This window comes from Dufourea novaeangliae, unplaced genomic scaffold (genome assembly GCF_001272555.1).
Source record: "Dufourea novaeangliae isolate 0120121106 unplaced genomic scaffold, ASM127255v1 scaffold254, whole genome shotgun sequence".
In the NCBI taxonomy this organism is placed as follows: domain Eukaryota; kingdom Metazoa; phylum Arthropoda; class Insecta; order Hymenoptera; family Halictidae; genus Dufourea; species Dufourea novaeangliae.
In genome coordinates this window covers 206239-225328 of record NW_015374127.1, presented here as the reverse complement: position 1 = coordinate 225328, position 19090 = coordinate 206239, and the positions used below count along the sequence as shown (strand labels likewise).

The 19090-nt window shown below is 35.4% G+C and overlaps 1 protein-coding gene across 1 annotated transcript; it reads right to left on the bottom strand.

The window, feature by feature from the left end:
- Nucleotides 1-865: 865 nt before the first annotated feature.
- LOC107191231 (tigger transposable element-derived protein 1-like) lies at nt 866-2584 on the bottom strand. The gene has a single exon (XM_015580221.1). It carries the CDS (start codon nt 2582-2584, stop codon nt 866-868), a length of 1719 nt encoding a protein of 572 aa, XP_015435707.1.
- Between the last annotated feature and the right edge of the window lie 16506 nt (nt 2585-19090).

Genomic DNA, 19090 nt, shown 5'->3' with positions numbered 1-19090 from the left:
CGGGCAAAATTTGTATCTAAATAAAAATTTCGAATAATGAATAAAAGATGGAAAAATTTTATTTGTCATTCGATGTTCGAATAAAAAAAGTATCATTTTTCGACTAGCGTCGAATGAATCAATTTACTCGATGAGAATTATCCAACGAATATTCTTTTATCTGCTCCGTGTAATTCGAACAGTTCGAATATTTACGAGTAACTCGAAAGTAAGAGGTATGTTCGAATACATTCGAGTAATCCGAACATTTTCGGGCTGAAAATCCATTTTCAAGTAAATCGAAGTCTTTACGATAGCTCGGATATTTGAGCCGTTTGAATTTCTCAAGTAGCTCGCATTTTTTTCAAACAGTTCGTTGATTTCAAGTAGTTCGGAAAATGCAAACGCTCGACTCGACTCGAGCAATCGAACCGAGTTCGGCTCAGCTTGTAAATTACGAGTACTCGTACACCCTTGGTAGGTACATGTATCTTGTATATGATATTCAATAGTAAATTCCGACATTTTCTCTTTCGATTCTCGTTTATGAAGTACAGTCAACCCTCCTATAACGCGGTGAGTGCGTACCGCGTTATATGGAAACCGCGCTATAAGAAACTCGGATTTAACCGTACAAACCAGGCTAATTCGTAGCGCGTTCTATGGAAACCGTCTACCGCGTTGTATGGAAACCGCGCTATAAGAAACGCAGAATTAGTACAAATCACATTATTCGTACCGCGTTATATGGAGACCAATAAGGACAAGATAAATTATAAATTATTTTTATTGAATTGAAGAGTTTATATAAAGAAATGATACCAAAACTAAACTGAAAAACTGTTTTCCAACAAAAACAAGAAAGACTTTTGTAAAATTTAATCTTTCAACACTCATCCTCGCTGTCAGATAATATGAGTCGCCTAACTCGTCTTCTTTTAATAGGCAAAATGTCTTCCTCACTTGGCTCATCTTCACATTGGTTTTCGATTGTAGCTTTTTTTTCTAACTCCACTAAAACCTCTCTATAGGGAGCTAAGCAATTTCTTAACTCTCTTTTAAACTTTGCGCTACGCACCGTTGAATGATCAGTTTGAATGAAATGGAGTTCTAATTCTTTAGCCAAATTTAGCCCTTTTTTCACATCTTGTAAATCGACATTTGGCACCCATTCGTTTTCCTTATTTTCGTTTACCAATGGATTTGAGGTGGGTGCATCAATTAAATCCATCAGTTCATCCTCATCTAAAGTTTCTTCCCCGAGTACGAGTTCTCTTACATCCTGATGGTTTGTTGTAAATTCTTCATCGCCTAAACGAGAAGCAATGTTTACTATTTCTGTAACTGGGAGTGAAATTGTAGAATCATCTTGTATTGTTTGAACCATTTCAGGTAAAAGGGGTTTCCAACACGCATTAAGCGTTGATGGTTTAATTTCCGCGCAAGCCGATGACACGGTTCTAATACAATCTAAAATAGAAAATTCCATCCAAACTTGAGTAAGGGTTTTATTTTCACTACTTTCTAATCTGTCGAAAATGGTTTGGAAAACTTGGCGTGTGTAATACATTTTTAAAGTTTGAATGACTCCTTGGTCCAAAGGTTGTATTAATGACGTGCAGTTAGGAGGAAGGAAGACAATTTTTACATTTGGATGATCCAGTTGTATGTTGTGGCAACCAGCGTTATCAAGAACCAATAAAACTTTGAAATACAAATTTTTTTCCATCGTATGGGTTTCCACTGCCGGGATAAAACAATTATAAAACCAATCCTTAAATAAATCTTGGGTCATCCAAGCTTTCTTATTAGATCGCCAGAATACAGGCAATTCGGTCTTATTAATGTTTTTCATAACACGGGGAGTTGAAGAACGATTTATTATCATAGGTTTTATCATCAGGCTCCCTGATAGATTGCTGCACATATGAAGGGTGACACGTTCTTTTGAAGGTTTAAACCCCTGAGCACGCCTTTGATTTTTCAAAATGAAGGTCCTAGATGGTAGTTTTTTCCAATATAATGCCGTCTCATCGGCGTTAAAAATCTGATGAGGTGAATAGCCTCCTTCATTGATAATTCTAGCTAATTCCAGCTTATAATTCTCGGCAGCCTCAGCATCTGCTGAGGCCTGTTCTCCTTGAAACTTAATATTGTGTAATGAGTACCTTTTTTTTAGTTTTTCAAACCACCCTTTACTCGCGACAAACGAATGATTTTCTAGCTCTGCAGAAGAATGCCCAATATTCCTTAAATGTTCATAGATTTTAAGTGCTTTCTGCTTGATAAGATTTCCACTGATAGGAATCTTTTTGGCTATACAGTCTTCCAACCAGATCATTAACGCCCGTTCCATTTTAACCATATTAGAATTTCGTGTGCGAGTGACACGTTTCGCACCTAACGGACAGCCATCTGCCACAGTTTTCCTTATATTGTCTGCATTTTTCTTTAGGGTTCGAATTGTAGATTCATTCAACTTGGTTGATTTTGCAACCGACGATAGATTTTCCCCACCTTCTAAACGATTTAGAATTTCGATTTTATCTTCAAGAGATATAAACTTTCTTTTTAACCCTTTCCTTGTTTCTTTCGTGTTTGACATGATGCAAATCTAGGGTTAATAATTACTTTATTATTATTATATTAGAACAAATGAAGAATATTACTTACAGTATTGTGTAATGTTGTCCAATTATAAACCACAAATTAAGCAGCAAAAAGCTGAACGAACGGACGGTGCAGAAAATTTTTTAGAAAGACTTGGTCACCAACAAAACGTGTACACTGTGAAAGAGCTCTGAGAAGACTAAAACCGATGTCGTAGACGGCTATCAGATAAGCCGGAGATAATCTTTATATAAACATATCTAGTTACTATGTCGCGATCCGACTGCCTGGACCTACATGAAACTGGCGCCATCTGTTCCCTTATAATTCAAATAGGCCCTAACGAACTAAACATAGGCTAAACATTCTTAGGCTACGCGGAAGGAACTTATGGGATGCTGTTGACGGAAACCGCGCTGTAAGAGTATCGTGTTATAGGAGGGCTGTCGCATTTTCAGCTCCGCGTTATATGGAAACCGCGTTCTGAGAGTACCGCGTTATAGGAGGGTTGACTGTACATATACGAGTTGATACGTTGCTGATGCGGTATTGATGTCGTAATGATGCCGATACGTGCAGTAATATGTGCGGCAAACAGCACCGACGCGTAATCAACTGAACGTTTTCGTTCACTTGTCGGTGCTGTTCACCCTTTCGTTGCGATTGGCGCCTGTAAACGTTTTGAAGTTTCGTCCAGAGTAGTATGCTATTGGCGTCTGTAAGCGTCCAACCGATATCGTTCACCAACAAATGGTAGTGATATGTTCTCAATAACGACTACTACAAAATGTTTATTGTTTCCATGATTTGCAACAGCAAAACATTGCGACTATTATCACCGTGTAGCTTAAAATTGTCTGCAATCGTTCTCGCTGACGAAAAGCTTTGCTACTCCTAACGTCGACGACAGGTAGACATCTGCTGTTTGCTACGGTTCAGGTTTGAATTTGCCACAGTGAAAGAGTTGAAATAGTGACAACCGTAAAGAAACAATCTTTTTTTAAGTAACATACATTCAAGGCTGGGCAGATTATATTTGAAATAACATAACAAACGATGATTTGAAATAATGAACTATTTCAAATACTTTAGTATTTTTATTTTACAAATAACATAAGAAAACTAATTTTATTTCATGTTTAATTCAAAGAAATTATTTTCAAATAATTTTTTATTTGAATAATTTGTGATTTCAGTTACTTCACTTGAATATAATAATGAATAATTTGACGTACAAGAGTTAATAATGCTGACATGATAGAATTAGAGAGTATTTGAGAAATTATTTGAATAAATATTTGATGAAATCAAAATGAAATGAAAAATTATTTCGTTTGAAATCCAAATAACGAAATAATCTTAGTCACTTGACCGGATTAGTTTTTGAATAGTTTATTTGGATAATGCCCAAACCTGCATACAATCTACTTTCATGTATCGTTTCCTTAATCGATTACTTTTCTTGTTTCAGGTAAGTTGGCAGTCGGTTCAGTAGAAGAGAAGAACCATTTCTCAGACTCTGTATCATCATAGTCAGCCATCCTCATACGGACATTCGTTCTTCGCTTCATCGCCGAACTAAATTATTCATTTTACCCAGGTAGGACTGCAATAAGCTAAAATTAAAGAATAAAAAGGTGTTAGTGGCATTTCTGGGAGAGTTTCATTATCGTCGAGCTCCGGACGCATTTCCGGTCCCGGTTTTCGCGGCTTTGAAACCGCGGCAGCCATTTCCAACGACCCTTTTTCAAACGCCCGCGCTCACACCCCCCGACACTGGTAACTAAAGCCGTCGCTAACTTTTAATATCTCCCCGCTAATGACCCTTTCACCCGACTCTTAATCCGATTTCGCGTTTTACGCGGGCACTCGAGGACCCCATCTACACGCTCTCGAACGGTTAATTGAGCTAATTGAACGGGATTCCATTGAATACGGGTGGACATAATGTCGACTCGACAGCGTTTTTAACCCCTTTCCCTCCCGGACACGCGGCTTTCATCCTGTAAAACCGATTAAAAGTGTACCTTTTGTCGCGGCGATAGGTGCGTTGAACATGTAACGGGCGCGTTGAATCGCGACACCTCTCAACGGCGGGGTTTTTGATCGTTGGATCGTTTAGCTATGTCCCGTGTTTCCCATGTGTCATTTAAATTTGGGAAAATTTTAAATCATTTGAACGCAAGAAATAGGGAAACTATCGCATCAAGATTGTTAGAACTTTCAAATCGTCTGGTACTTGTATGCCGCCTGATTTAAACGAAAAATACAAATACGATAGTGACACTAATTCGATTAGCTTTATGAGCTCAGTACCTACAGAAAAATGGAACTCCAACTAAAAGCCACAAATTGTCAAACTGTCCAGTGTTGTACGTGAATTTTGTGAAATATGATTATTGTAATGTGAGCATAGTATTAATGGTGATTTTTATGCCAGGAAGTTAATAACATAAAAAGTCATAACAGAAATAAATTAAATACTAAAACTTTCAAGGAGCGTTGAAACATTGGATAATACACAAACATTTCACCGTTCCATTTCTGTGCATAGAATATTTTATCAAATAATTTCTTACCAATTTCTCTGCACGGACAAAGTAATAAATTATCCACTGCTTTTGTCGCATATTGTCTCGTCGATGAATTTAGTTGAATATTCCGTCCATATTTTCCCGTCAAATCTAACGAATATTTTAACAGTTCGATAATCGGCAATGAACTTCCTCGGCCGTTAATTTCGCACGTTTGTTGTTTTCTTTGGTGAAACTCCATTGTATGTATGTATATCAGTTACGTGCGTGGGGTCGTTAAATTAATCTCGCGCGTGAAATTTAATAGTCGAAGTTTTCGAACGAGCGCCACTGTTGTTGACAAACCAGAATTTCGTAACCACGTTAATACTTCCCACGGTCATTTAATTCAGTTCAATTCAATTCATACGGGTGAAAACCCATTTTTACAATATGTGATTTAAAACGTTGCGGCACACTAATACAATAAATCATCAAATGAGGTATGGTGAGATATAACAATTATAAGAATAGAATTCAAATAGATATAAACAATACATTGGTACTTAACCTAATAATAATAATAATTACTATGCGATCCTATCATAGAAACTACTGTCGAAACAGACAACCGTAGAGTCGCCAACCATCGTATCGTCATTGTTAACCATCGCCACAACTTTAAGGAAAATTAGAAACCCCTAGAACGATTACTGATTTATTGATATAACTCTTCCGTAACTGACGGGGTAATACGTCCCAAGGCAAATTTTACAATGTCTGCTCAGATATATGCTCCCAGATCCAGTCATTTATCTTTATACACAAAATTTATAAACGGAAAGATGTATTAGAAGATCAGTAACCGAGTTGGAAAAACGGACTAAAACTGTATGTTCAAATTGTAAAGTTGGACTGTGTGTTAAATGTTTTATGCCTTACCATTCATAGTATTATAATTATCTTATTCTGTTAACCGTTTGGCTGTGCTAACAATTTTGGAAAACATTTCAATGAGCAAAATTATTTCCCAATTTGTTATCATTTTTTCTACCAGCATTGTAACCACTGGGACATATAAGCTGGTTGTAAAGGACTAATGGATCTATACAGGGTGATTCACCTAACGCTGCCACCTAAATTACTTGTTAACTTTTATATGAACAAATGTTTCAAACAAAAGTTGTATATTATTCAATGGAGGGGGCACACAATGGAATAATTAGTTTTCTGCTATTTTGCTTTATTATCGATATATTATGAAGTCAACTTAAGTTGTACAACACCGAGTAAAAAACTTTTGGGGTATATAGGTCTACAAACTAATAATTACAGAGGTATTACTCGATTGTACTTGATTTATCGAAGATACGAAAAATCGCAACATTAGAGCATGTAATGCTATAACTCAAGAGACACTTCAATATGTATTATTTGCACTCATTGAACGACTACACACTTCTATTGTTTCATTGATTGTAATGGGCATGGGCAAACTTTTGAGCATTACTTACATTAAATATCTTTTAAAGAATATCTCTGTAATTATCGGTTTCTGGACCCATGTACCCAAATAGTTTTTTTATTCAGCGTTCCACATTTTCCGACTGCAGTGTCAAATTTGAGACATTACAGTACAAAAACTGAAGGTGACCTTCGTATCTCGATAAGAAAGCAAAATACCAAAAAATTAATTATTACATTATGTGTCCCTCTTGATACCTTACAACGTTTGTTTGAAACAATTTTTCATACAACAAACTGTTTACAAGTAAATTAGGTGGCAGCGTTAGGCGAATCACCCGGTATAACTCATTTTCAAAACTATTCTTAACTTATTTTGTTCCTTCATACTTGAGTGTATTGTAATTCGTACTATTGCACTACTAAGTTCATCGTTTAAAAGAATCAATCTCGAATGCGATAAAATTTTCATAGACGAAGAGACACATCTTATAATCGATTGTATGCTTCGATGCAAGTTAAAGAATGACAAATGTTACATTTATTATTATACTTCATCTCTCGACAAAGAGCTCAATTCTGATTAATAAAGGTGTGGCGATAAAGTAAATGCATTAAACTAATGAAGTATAAATAAACGAAGTTTATTATTCTTCTATACGAATGCAGTAGGACCCCCTATAACGTGAAAGATACGTTTTACGTTGCACGAAAAGAGTTTCTTATTATGACAGAAAATAATATGCATTTTATTTGTTACGTATGGAGAATAATTTCATTTTCAATCGTATTCTACCGCGCGTCTGGCAACAGAAAACGCCCTAAAACTCCGTCTGTTTATTCCTCAAGTAATAGGGGAGCGTAATCTCGAGCAACTGGATAGCAACCTAGAGACAGAATCATGATTTACTCGCGACCGTTAAGATTCCCTTATAAAGAAATTCTAATGAAACCCCACCCAGTTTTGGGACTATATAAACCCTCTGATTTTAACCCTCGTGGGCCAGAATAGTACAGTCACTTGTAGAGTCACGGCGTATTATATCCGGTAAAGAGTCGGTGGTATCCAGTAAGATCGGGTTTAAGTTCCCTTTCGACTCATCAGTCAACTCTCATTCCCCGCATTGTCAGTGCGTTAACACCGAACATTTAACCGGTTATATTACACTTTACCGCGACAACACTACACTACATACAGTTGCACCAAAGACTGCTTGTATAGTATCCAAATAATATTCTTTAACCCTCCGAGTACGGTCCCTGGGTCACGCGTTCGCGAGAGCGACATGCAAACAGTGACAGAGTCAGGAGTGGGGACACGCACGCAGTGACGGGCTGTCGCGTAAATAGCATAGCGACCGATGTTTGTTTACATGCGAACGTATTGACTAATAAATATAATTTGTTTTATAATTCACGAGATTTTTATTCTAGTTAGTGTAATAAGAACCACGAAAGTACACATGTAATATGGAACCACAATGGTGGCTCGAGTTCGAGCTCGAGCAACCGCCACTGCGTAGTAATATCGGTGAGGGTCTCGAGCTCGAGCCATACTGGCACTGTGTTAGTACAGTGTCGGTGAAGGCCTCGAGCTCGAGCCTCGTCGTCGCTGTGTAGTAGTAGAATATCAGTGTGGGGTCAGAAATGACATAGGGACCGGTGTTGTTTCCGTGCTCGGAGGGTTAATGAACGTGAGTAATTTTATTATTAAAATTCATTGGTTTGGTAATCATTATAATCGTAGTTGACCTTTCCCACACGATAAAACTTTACAGCTCAAGTTGTATTTACATTTATAAAACGAGTTACGAGGCTTAACTAATATTTCCTGCGGCTCCTTGATTTCGCATCAGGTTAGTCCGCACGTCTTACTTTTCTAAGAGTATTCCAATCTAGTGGCTCCCCGACTTCACATCGGATTCGTCCACGAAACTTGACCTATCCAGCGGCTCCCCGATTTCGCATCAGGTTCGCGTGTAAAGATTTTCCACCTTCCTCGCAGCTCCTCAGCTACGCGCTGAGTTCGTCTGCACAATCTCATCCTAGTGAATCCCCGATTTCACATCAGGTTCGTTCACGAGTTTCACCTTCCTTCGGCTCCCTGATTTCGCATCAGGTTCGTCCGCAAGTGACTCCATTCCTTGAGGTTCTCTGATTTCGCATCAGATTCCTCCGCGCATCTCATTAACAAACTGATAAACCATATTCATTGGAAAACCTACTGCGCCGGTCTCTCGCGACCCTGGCTCGTAACATATTTGATTTTAAAACAATGAAAAAGTACAGTTTTGTCATAATACGTATTATTAATTGTTATTAATGCACTCTGTAATGATTATAACTACGTCGAAGGCATATATATTTGTATATTATACCGGGTGTCTCACTTATAACAAATATGTGAATTATTTCTGCTTTTGCATTGAGGATAAAGAAAACTGACTAACAAGGGAAACATCGGGAACTGATACACTACGATTTTCATGAAACTTTGCATAAATATTTATTATACCTAATTAATAAGAGCTGTAATTCGTTCATGCCCGTTGTTCACTTTCAAGGAGATATCAACCCTTTTATCCGAACCGTCCTTTCTATATACGTGCTTATAAGTCGTAAATAACAAAAGATATCAAAAAATGATTGAAATAAAAGTTATACCATTTCATGAGATCTATAAAGCTATTTTTATCGATTGAAAAAAAAATAATGTTCTTCAAAAAGGAAGGGGGGGGGGGGGAATTCAATTTATAGATCTGAAGAAATATCTTTTGTTGTTTACGACTTATAAGCACGTATATGTATGAAAGGGCGATTCGAATAAAGGGGTTGATGTCTCCCTCAAAGTGAAAACGGACACGAACGAATTGCAGCTATCTTCTTAGATAGGTCTAATAAATGTTTATGCAAAGTTTCATCAAAATCGGGGTTTATCAGTCCCCGATGTTCCCTTGTAAGAGGAATTTACACATATAGTTTCAAGATGTCTGTTTGACGATGATAAGAAGCAATCACCCTAAGGTCATCTTGGAGTTTATTTCAAGGTCATCGATATTTCTTTGTGTTATTTGTAATGCGATATTGTGCACGGCGTATTATGTTATACGGTCGATGGTATACACGGATGGGTACAAATGGGCCCAGTATCCATCATCCAAAGCTCAAGGGAAGATGATCGCGTAGATCGATTACCTTAAAGAAATATGAAAATTGTAGAACAGCTCAAGGTGAACAACTTCGTAAATAGTGTTACGAGCCAGGGCTAAGCGGCTGCGAAAGCCGAGGAAATGGCGAGTTCGGTTTTTTAGAGTTTGTTACGTGGACGAACCTGTGCCTATTTCATCATAGGAAGCCACTAGAAGGTTGGTAGTCGTGGACGAACCTGTACCTATTTCAGCACAGGGAGCCACTAGGAAAGATTTTCGTGGACGATCCCGAGCTTATTTCATCTTAGGGAGCCACTAGGATTGTTAGTATGAGCCTCGTAACTTTTAAGAATTCGGTACACTTCGAGCGGTAAAAGTGTGCCTTTGTGGGTTCGCTTCTAGCTGGGAATTTAGATGTTATTCTAGAGTTGAAATAAACAACACTGAATTATAAATATATGAACGTATAAAAGTATATTCAATAAAGTAAAGGTTTTACAAATGGTACTATAAAGTGTAGTCTCGGAAGCTAATTACAACGTTCTCGGTTTTCACGCACTGAGAAATGCGGGGATTTGTTATGCAGAGTTTAACTTACTTTTAGAAATGCTTGACAAGGACTTTAATACCCGATCTCACTAGCTAGACTTCTGATATGAGTATGATCCCCGGATGAGCTGTACGCGTCCCTTTTTATATCCCGAAAATCGAGTCTAAAAGTAGTGGGGGACACGCCTGTTCTCAACGGAAACAGTTTTCCAAGAAAATCTGGCCACGCCGTAACACCCCGTGGGTAATCACGTAATCCGGCCGGATGCATTCCAACTCCCGATAGGGTTAAGAGGTCACGAGAGTGTCTTCGTACGTAACAATAGCTTGAATGCTACGTTTCTCCATGAAAAGGAAACACCCATTGTGTCAATTCATCTGTTCAGATAATGTGTTTATTTTCCCGACTTTTTTCATCGAGCGTTCCTTCCATTCGAGTAAACTTGTTTATTTCGTCGCGGAAAGCATGTCCCGGCATTCAAGAACTCGAGGTTTCGTAACTTTGAAACACGAGCGACACCGTTTCCGTCGCGGAAACTTGCGACATTTTACACGCGAACGAACAAACACACGCTTCAAACGAAAACGACAGGCGGATTGATTGCCCCCGTGCAGTCTGAACTACTCTACGTTCGTGTCGCGATAAAAATATCATTATGATCCTATAGAAAATACGTGGACTGTTTGAAAAGTTCTCGGGATGAAGTGTATAGATACGGTGACCGTATTTTTTTGGAAAAGATAAAGGACGAACCGGAAATTGTTCCACGTTTAAAGAAATTTAGTTTTGATACTTTTCACGAGAATGAACTGTTTCTAATACGGCACAATTTGTGTTTTAAACATTCATAAAACTGTATACAAACCATGTGAAAGTTGCATTTGTTATAGAAGCATGCTTTTAATGTTTCATTTTTTGTTTGGGTTTTTTTCACTAGTCCACATTTTGTTCATTAATGAAAATACTCGTTCATTGGGGGCATCAGCCTTTATCTGCATTTTTTTAATGGATCGTATTCTATGTGCTAATATTTAATTTACTATTGCAATTCACACAATAAAGGACAAAATGGCCATTTTAGGAAACAAAATAAGTCTAAAGGAAAGAACAGTGAAATGAAGGACTGTCCTCTTAAATAAAAGATTGTTAGTTGTTCTCTTAAATAAAGGACGTATGGTCACTGTATGTGTAGATGACATCGGTAGTTCTGAAAATTTCTAGTTCATCATTTGTTGTGTGAACAACTACAACGTATTAATCCATTAGCTTTAATGTTTTTTAATTGCGGTAAAGACAAAATTTACTTTGTATCTGCAATAATTGTATTATATCTGTAATATTGTAGGTAATTATTGCTATCTTACTCGGTCTAGGTTATTTTGTTTTGTATTCTGTCGTTTTTATTATTCCTTCACGAACTTGTGTAAAATAAATAAAACATGTTGTGCTGAATTGGCGTATGTAAGTTTAAAAGAAAAAAATATTTTGGAATGGTAAAAAATGATGCATACAGTTTACATATTCTGACTTCACGACTTCAATTTATATGTCTTAATTTTTGTATTTTCATTGAAAATGCATAATATACATACCCCTCAAGTTTTTATTTTAATACTTGGCCGGTAATGGGTTACGTCAATATACTGCTTAGTATATATTTTGTATACAGCTGTTTAAACAAAAGTGACAGTAGTATGTACAATTGATCAGAAAAAAGTAACAATTGAAGCGAATTCGAATGCAAGCTTCTCAAAAGTGTTTAGAGCGTTGATTTATAACCTTTGGAATATTGTTGGCCTACGTGCATTGTTGTTATAGGTGATTATTGTGAAAAATGGTAATATTTTCAAAACAATATATGTAAATTATAATGTAATATGAGTGGGGTTCAGCAAAAAATATTTTCCAAATATGCTCATATGCTTTCATAATAAGTTCATCGCGATACATTATGTATATTTAGTGAATAAATCGGCTCCGTTAGTAAGCTTTTCAAAACTTTTCAAAACTTCCAAGACGTTCAAGATATGCAAGACTTCCAAAATTGTTACATTTATCAAAACTAGTATAAGCCTTGTAAAACTTTCAAGACCTTTAATGCTTCCAAACTCTTTAGTACTGTGAAAACGTCCAAGATACTTAACACTTTGAGAATTGTTAAATTTTTTTAAAACTATTCAACTACTAAACTTATTTTCAAGATTTACATGCCTTCAAATGGAATTTGAAGTGATTCGAAATGTTTGTTATATACAGCAGCAATGATAAGAAAGTTTTCGAGAAGATATGCTAACAAAACCAAGCATAATTTATAAAGAAGTCGATATTACAATGATAGAAAAATTCACTGGAAAGTGTCGAAATTTACCAGCGAAAGAATGATGGGTCTTCGAGAGATCTTGTATCCCATAAGTAGATTGCGGATATTTATACATTTTGCACAAATTTTAACATGCAACATGCAGTAAAATACCGACTTCAATGAAACTTATCGATATTTACATATTATTTTAAACATATTAAGACGCCGAATATAAGAAATAAATTTCTATCTCATTTTGATATTTACATATATATTAATGTCTTAAAACGTGAATTTCCATAAACATCCCCAGTCTACCCATAACTACATACATATAAAGCAATTCCCTAAAATACATTATTACTCATTTATATATCATAGTAATTGTCCACATATCAAAAAAAAATTTTAATGATTAGTTGTTCCCATTTTTAAAAGATGTTTTCCTACTGATATATGGACAAAGAAAAACGATATAAAAATTATCTAACCTTCTGTCGATATCTTTTGTAGTTTACGAGTTACCAGCGAATAAGTAAAACGGGCGCTTTGGATAGAAAGGGTGGTTACTTCCTTAAAGACTAAAAGTAGCACGAACCTAGTACGGTAAAATTCTTACGTTGGTCTCATAAACAATTGAGCAAAATTACAGAAACATCTAAATGATAGAAATTAAGAATAGAAATTTATAAACCAAGTAATTAAGCTTGTAAGAGCAATCACACTCTTCCAGTTGAACAGTTGTACTATAGTTCGTGAATATAATTAAATTCATTAGTTCTTAGAGGGTGGTCCTTCGAGTTTTAAAACGACACTTCCTGGTGTAATATTTTCTGACATCGGCGAAAAACCTTGCCGTACCTTTACAACTATAATACATATACTGAAAGTCTTTATTTCGACAGTAGCACAGAAATCACATCCATCTTGTAAACGTGGGTCTGAAGTATTTATCCTTAACGGCACGCCTCGGGCCCAGTATACCTGTAGAGCACACCACTCAGCACTCGTAACGTCTTCTATCCTTTCGATTAATGTTTCGTGGCTGATAACAAGGAGTCGGGAACTTCGGTCGGAACTTCTATGATTAGTATAGAAGCGGTTTCGTGTAATGAGGGTCCGGTGAAAATTACTCCAAGGACGATGAAGACGTCAATAACGTCCAGGAGTTCGGAAGACAGTTCGGGGAAGAAAGTTTTATCCGGCGTGAAGAGGTTTACAAAGTGTTGCGTTCATCTCATCCACGGATTAAAGTGAAATTTCAACGTCTGATTTTGTATCCTCTGCCGCGGGAAGACGGCGTTCCGATATATTATACTTCAATCGGAGTTAGAAGTTTATTACTGAACTACTTAAGAAAACTGACGCGCGAAAGTGATTAAAGAAGATTCCACCGTTCATTAATAACATTTCGTGTTTAGTGAACGTAGGTAATAAAGAAGTTAACGACGAAATATAATATGATAATGATGAATTGAAGCAATAATATGCTATCTTAAAAAGTTTTAATGCCATTATTCTGCTTGGGATTGGAATTACTGGGATCTGTACAAGAGAATTAAGTTACGATAAAAAATGGCAGTAGAGAGCCGTTTGTTGTATCTATTATTTATTAATTTTAGTATTTGTTTTTCCATCAATTAAACTACTCGATTACTTTATTTGTAGATACGACAATATTCCACGTTTCAAACTGTGATAATCGTTTTTAGAGTATGGATTATTCTGTATTGTTCTCAGTTTTCAATTGCCATTGCTGTTCATTGACCTTCTTTGATAATGCAATTCAGTCAAATAAATATGATTTTAATACCGAAAATTATATTAACTTTATTAAAAGCAAAGTTTTAATTTTGCATCAGATAAGGTGTCAAAAGAATTGAATAGTCTGACATATACAGGATGGACCAAAATTTGTGGTATAAATGAGGTCAGGGAGATGATACAGCTGAAAAGAAGAGGAAAATCAAGAATAACGAAATTGCGTTTGAGGTTTCGTTTTCGAAATAATCGAATTTGAAAATCAGTTCGATACGCGTGTAATTGAACAGGACTTGGTAAGCGTGGCTTTGCACTCCGTTTCTACTTACTATCATGACGAATACACGCGTTTTAGATTAATTTTCAAATTCGACTTTCTCGAAAACGAAGCCTCTAACACAATTTCGTTAATCTTGATTTTTATTTTATTTTTTTTTACCTCATTTGCGCCACGAATTTCGGCCCACCCTTTGTAGGAAACTGTTTTGTCTGTGCTAAGTCACGCATCAGTGTGGTGACAACAGTGTTAGATAAAATATCGAAGAAAAGAGTTTTTGAAATTATAATCAAGAATGAAATATGTTAACACATATGTATATATTATTCTTACATTTAAAATTAGAATAATTTAGAATATTTCTTTTCAAGTCGTTTCCATACGTTGAATGTTTTCTCTAAGTAGAAACGGTTGATAATGGTCAGACACGTTACCAGTGCTGTATACATAATGGAAAGTTTGTGCATCTGATAAATTTTCAAATTCCATATTCTTAAAAATAAAGCCGCATATTACGAAATTTTAGAAAATACGAAGTAAATTTATATCGTAAGTAAATTGTTTAACTACAAGATATTGCTTAGCAATAAGTATTATATCGATAAAGTAAAATTATCCACGCTTCTCAACAAAGAGTGACCTGAATTCATGGAACTAAATTTTTTAATTTGTAACCAATATTCCAGAGATAGTACTAATTGTAATCCGTTTGGTGAATGACTTCTTTGTTAAAATGTAATCTTCATACGTGAATGTATACATACGGAATTTCAGCAGAATATCATTTGTATCTAACGTCTGTTTGAATATATTGTAATAAATGTTTGAATAGTTTCATCGTAGAAATAAATAAGTGTCCTGTAAAATATTCAAATTAGTCTATAACTTAACCTACTCTTAAACCAACTAAAGTTTAACATAAAATCAATTTACATTTTTAAAGTTTAATTAATTCAATTCAACTTTAAAGTCTATCTAAAAATTAAAGAAAAACCAAGTATACCTGTGAAACGTATTATCTTTACCAAAGTGGTTTGGTATTTTGACGAAGACGTAGTTGGTACTGTTTCTACCCCTTGAGAGAGTTCACACGTCCGCATCAAAGGAAGAGAGTTACAGGTGGAGGACAGAAGTTGTCAGTCCTTTAGAGTTAAAGAAGACAGAGCATGAAGTGACTATTGGCTTCCTTGGTTCGTTGGTCCGATTAAAGATCCGTAAACCTCTCCTAGCCGTCGTTCTGTCATAATGAGAATTGTCGTCTGTAAAGAGAATTATTGGAATTTAATAAAAAGGTGAAACGCAATCTACACCATATTTATCTAAACCTCGTTATTTACAAATTTACATAATAACGTCATTCTGTTTTTGTGGCAAAATAATTTCAAAATAAAAGGAATCCATAAGAAACTATGATCTAGTAATTAAATAGTTATGAACTTAATGTATTATTTTTATGCCTTCTAAAAGAATTAGAGACACTCCTGAGGATTATGAAGAAATAAGTTTTATAATCGATTTCATTCGTGCGATTACGAAAATGATGTTCTTCATATGTGTCTGATTACTGGTGATTAATAAATGTATTAGTAAAATAACTACTTATTAGACTTGTCTAGATTATTTTAGAGAAATGAGAATTAAACAGAAGGTATAACTAAGGAAAATATTTTCTCAGCTATTGAATGGTTAAAAATAAAACAAAACCCTCATCGATTCTACATTAAAGTATTTATTTTGTTATATTTTATACACAAATCCATAGTGATGGAGATTCGTGACAGTTGGCGCTGCTGGTGAATAGCGCATGAAATGTGCGAGCACATTGGATGTTCTATTCTCTCTCGTCTTAGCTTGTGAATACGTAGTAGCGCGCGTGAGATTGTTAATCTGATCATTATATTCCAAATGTGTTAAATTGTATTGTACTAGTTGCTTAAATGAATAAATGTATATTTCATTTACTCACTAACACATAGTCTACTTATAGTAAACATTTTCTCGAAACATATTATAATGTAATTTACAAGAACGCTTCAAGTATGTACGTTAGTATTTTTAGTATATTATTTAAAAAATCTTTATTCGATTCTGCAAAAGGACAATGCACGGTGCACATCTATAAAATTGTATATTCACAAAAATAGTAATTTTAATAACAATACAAAAGTGTAAAGAAGCCACAACAAAAATTGAACGTAAAATTGTATCGTCGAAGTTAAACGTGTCGTTTGTAAATGTCGACACACAAAACGTATGTTTTAATCAACAGTATTAACAAGCAATGAAGAATTATTTGTCCCAATTGAGGAATGTGACGAACCTATTAGTTCAATTATTAGCGAAAAACTCTATTCACGATTTTACGAGATTCGAATAGAGAGATTCGATATCTAACGACCTGTCGCTCGTTCGGTTCATCAATTTGTGTATCGATCACTTTATCCACTTGTCCGTCTATTCCATTTATCTGACCGATTGTCTGTCCGTCACTCTCTATCAATTCATCACTTGAATCGTCAAACGGTGAATCGAGCGAGATTCGGTAGGTACTTATTATCGTCGTTCACAACCGATCTGTCTCTCGCAAGTACATACTACGTTTACGATGATTGCCTCATATGTCAAACCCAGTTCGATTAATTGTCTTCTTACTTTTTATAATGAATTTCACGGTGTATTGTAATGAAGCTTTTTTTATCTGTAATATTAACTTGTATTCAGGGACGGGCAAATTCATTATTTGGATAAAGAGTTTTGAATAACAAATAAAAGATAAAGTACTTCATTATTTTTAATTGATTAAATTTTAAAATTCCAATTTTTATAATGAAATAATACTTCGTAAATGAGTAAACATTTCGTCGCTCTAGTTATTAATTGTTCTATCTCCACTAACTTCTAAACTGAGAAAACTTACAATTAGTTTAACCCTTTCGGTGCGGCATACTTATAGTTTATAGCACTACTACTAGCACTTACTACTTTACTGTTTTTTCTCTTTGTTCATTTTCGAGGGTTCATTATATGTATGTGTCAGACTAGTATAAGCAGTATTACGTATGGAATACTTTGAAAACAAGATCGTGAGTAATAATCAATAAGATGGATTAGATGGTAAGGTACTGACCCAAAAATTATTGCACTGTCGTATAATCGTGTCTACAGCGCTCGTACCGACCAATTCATAAAACGTCTATAGACGCTCATAGTACCGAAATGGTTAAAGTTTACGAAGTTTGTTATAATAAAAGCAGGAAAGTAGTGAAAGAATCAAACACACTATAACATCATCTACTGAATAGCTATTTATTACAATATTCAACAAAATTTTATCTTGTTATCGACATAAATTTTTAATTGTTATTAGTATTTGGAGATACAACCATCAAGAAAAAAAACTTTCAAAGTTTCGGAGTTAGAATTTGCTGATTTCACAAGATATAGACAAGAATATTTGTTGTTTTCTGGAATAAACATTCTTTATATTGTGATGAATTTGTATTCGTTAAACTACTGAGGGGCGCGTAGATTGATGAACTAAATTTTTTTGAAAAATGGAGTTAGAACAGTTAAGAACACGGGCGACGACTTGTCAAACAATCTCATTAATTGCATAAAGCTCAGGCACCATTGCCTTTCCCACTCTTTGGCCAGATCCTCCAGAATCAATGTCCTTATTTTTAAGGCATCGTAACGTAGGGTAGCTTGCCATATCTAACATTCTCTGATCTATTTCACATAAACAACCCTCTACGTCACCGATAGCCGAATAATCTAACGTAGTTTTCCGCTGTCTTGTGACGCCAGAGTCTGTTTACTCTCATCCAGCCTCTTTCAAGGTACCACACGCATTCCGAAACCTTATCATAAATTCTCCAAGTGTCAATGAGCATCAAACCATCCACCTCCGACTCTACTTAAAATACATTAACGCTAACATATTAATACCCTGTAGATCGTAGGAGTTTCATTACTGATCTGTAAGTACTCACATTCAGAAAATTATATAAATGGCCGCATGAGGTCTCAGGATACCCCAATTTACCATTAAGTTTTTGTTCCCTTTCTTTTGAGGATAATTAAATAAAACTGTGGCCATTAATGAAGTATTTTATTGTTACTAAAATTCGTAAGAACAAACAACTTGACATAAAATTTAAACATAAGAAATAATGAAAGGAAACAAAGGTCCTATAAAGTAATCGTATTTAGCCGTATGACGAGATCAATTGTTACAAAAAGAACTAATCGAATGAACAAAGATGACACTGTCTTCACATTCTTTGCAGTAAATAGTGAAGTGATTGTTGCAAACGCATTTTTTACATTTTTTGCATTTTGTCATTACTGCTTTGTCACCTCTTCTAGGGCAGAACGTTCACGCGTCACACTCCAAGAGAGCAAAGACACATGCGCACGAGATAACGTTTGGATAATGACTGAAATGTGAAGTTTGACGTGAACAATGTAGGAAGCTAGCGATGG

What these genes read in the sequence shown, in the direction of transcription:
- LOC107191231 (XM_015580221.1), bottom strand. Translation starts at nt 2,584, where the DNA reads ATGTCAAACACGAAAGAAACAAGGAAAGGGTTAAAAAGAAAGTTTATA.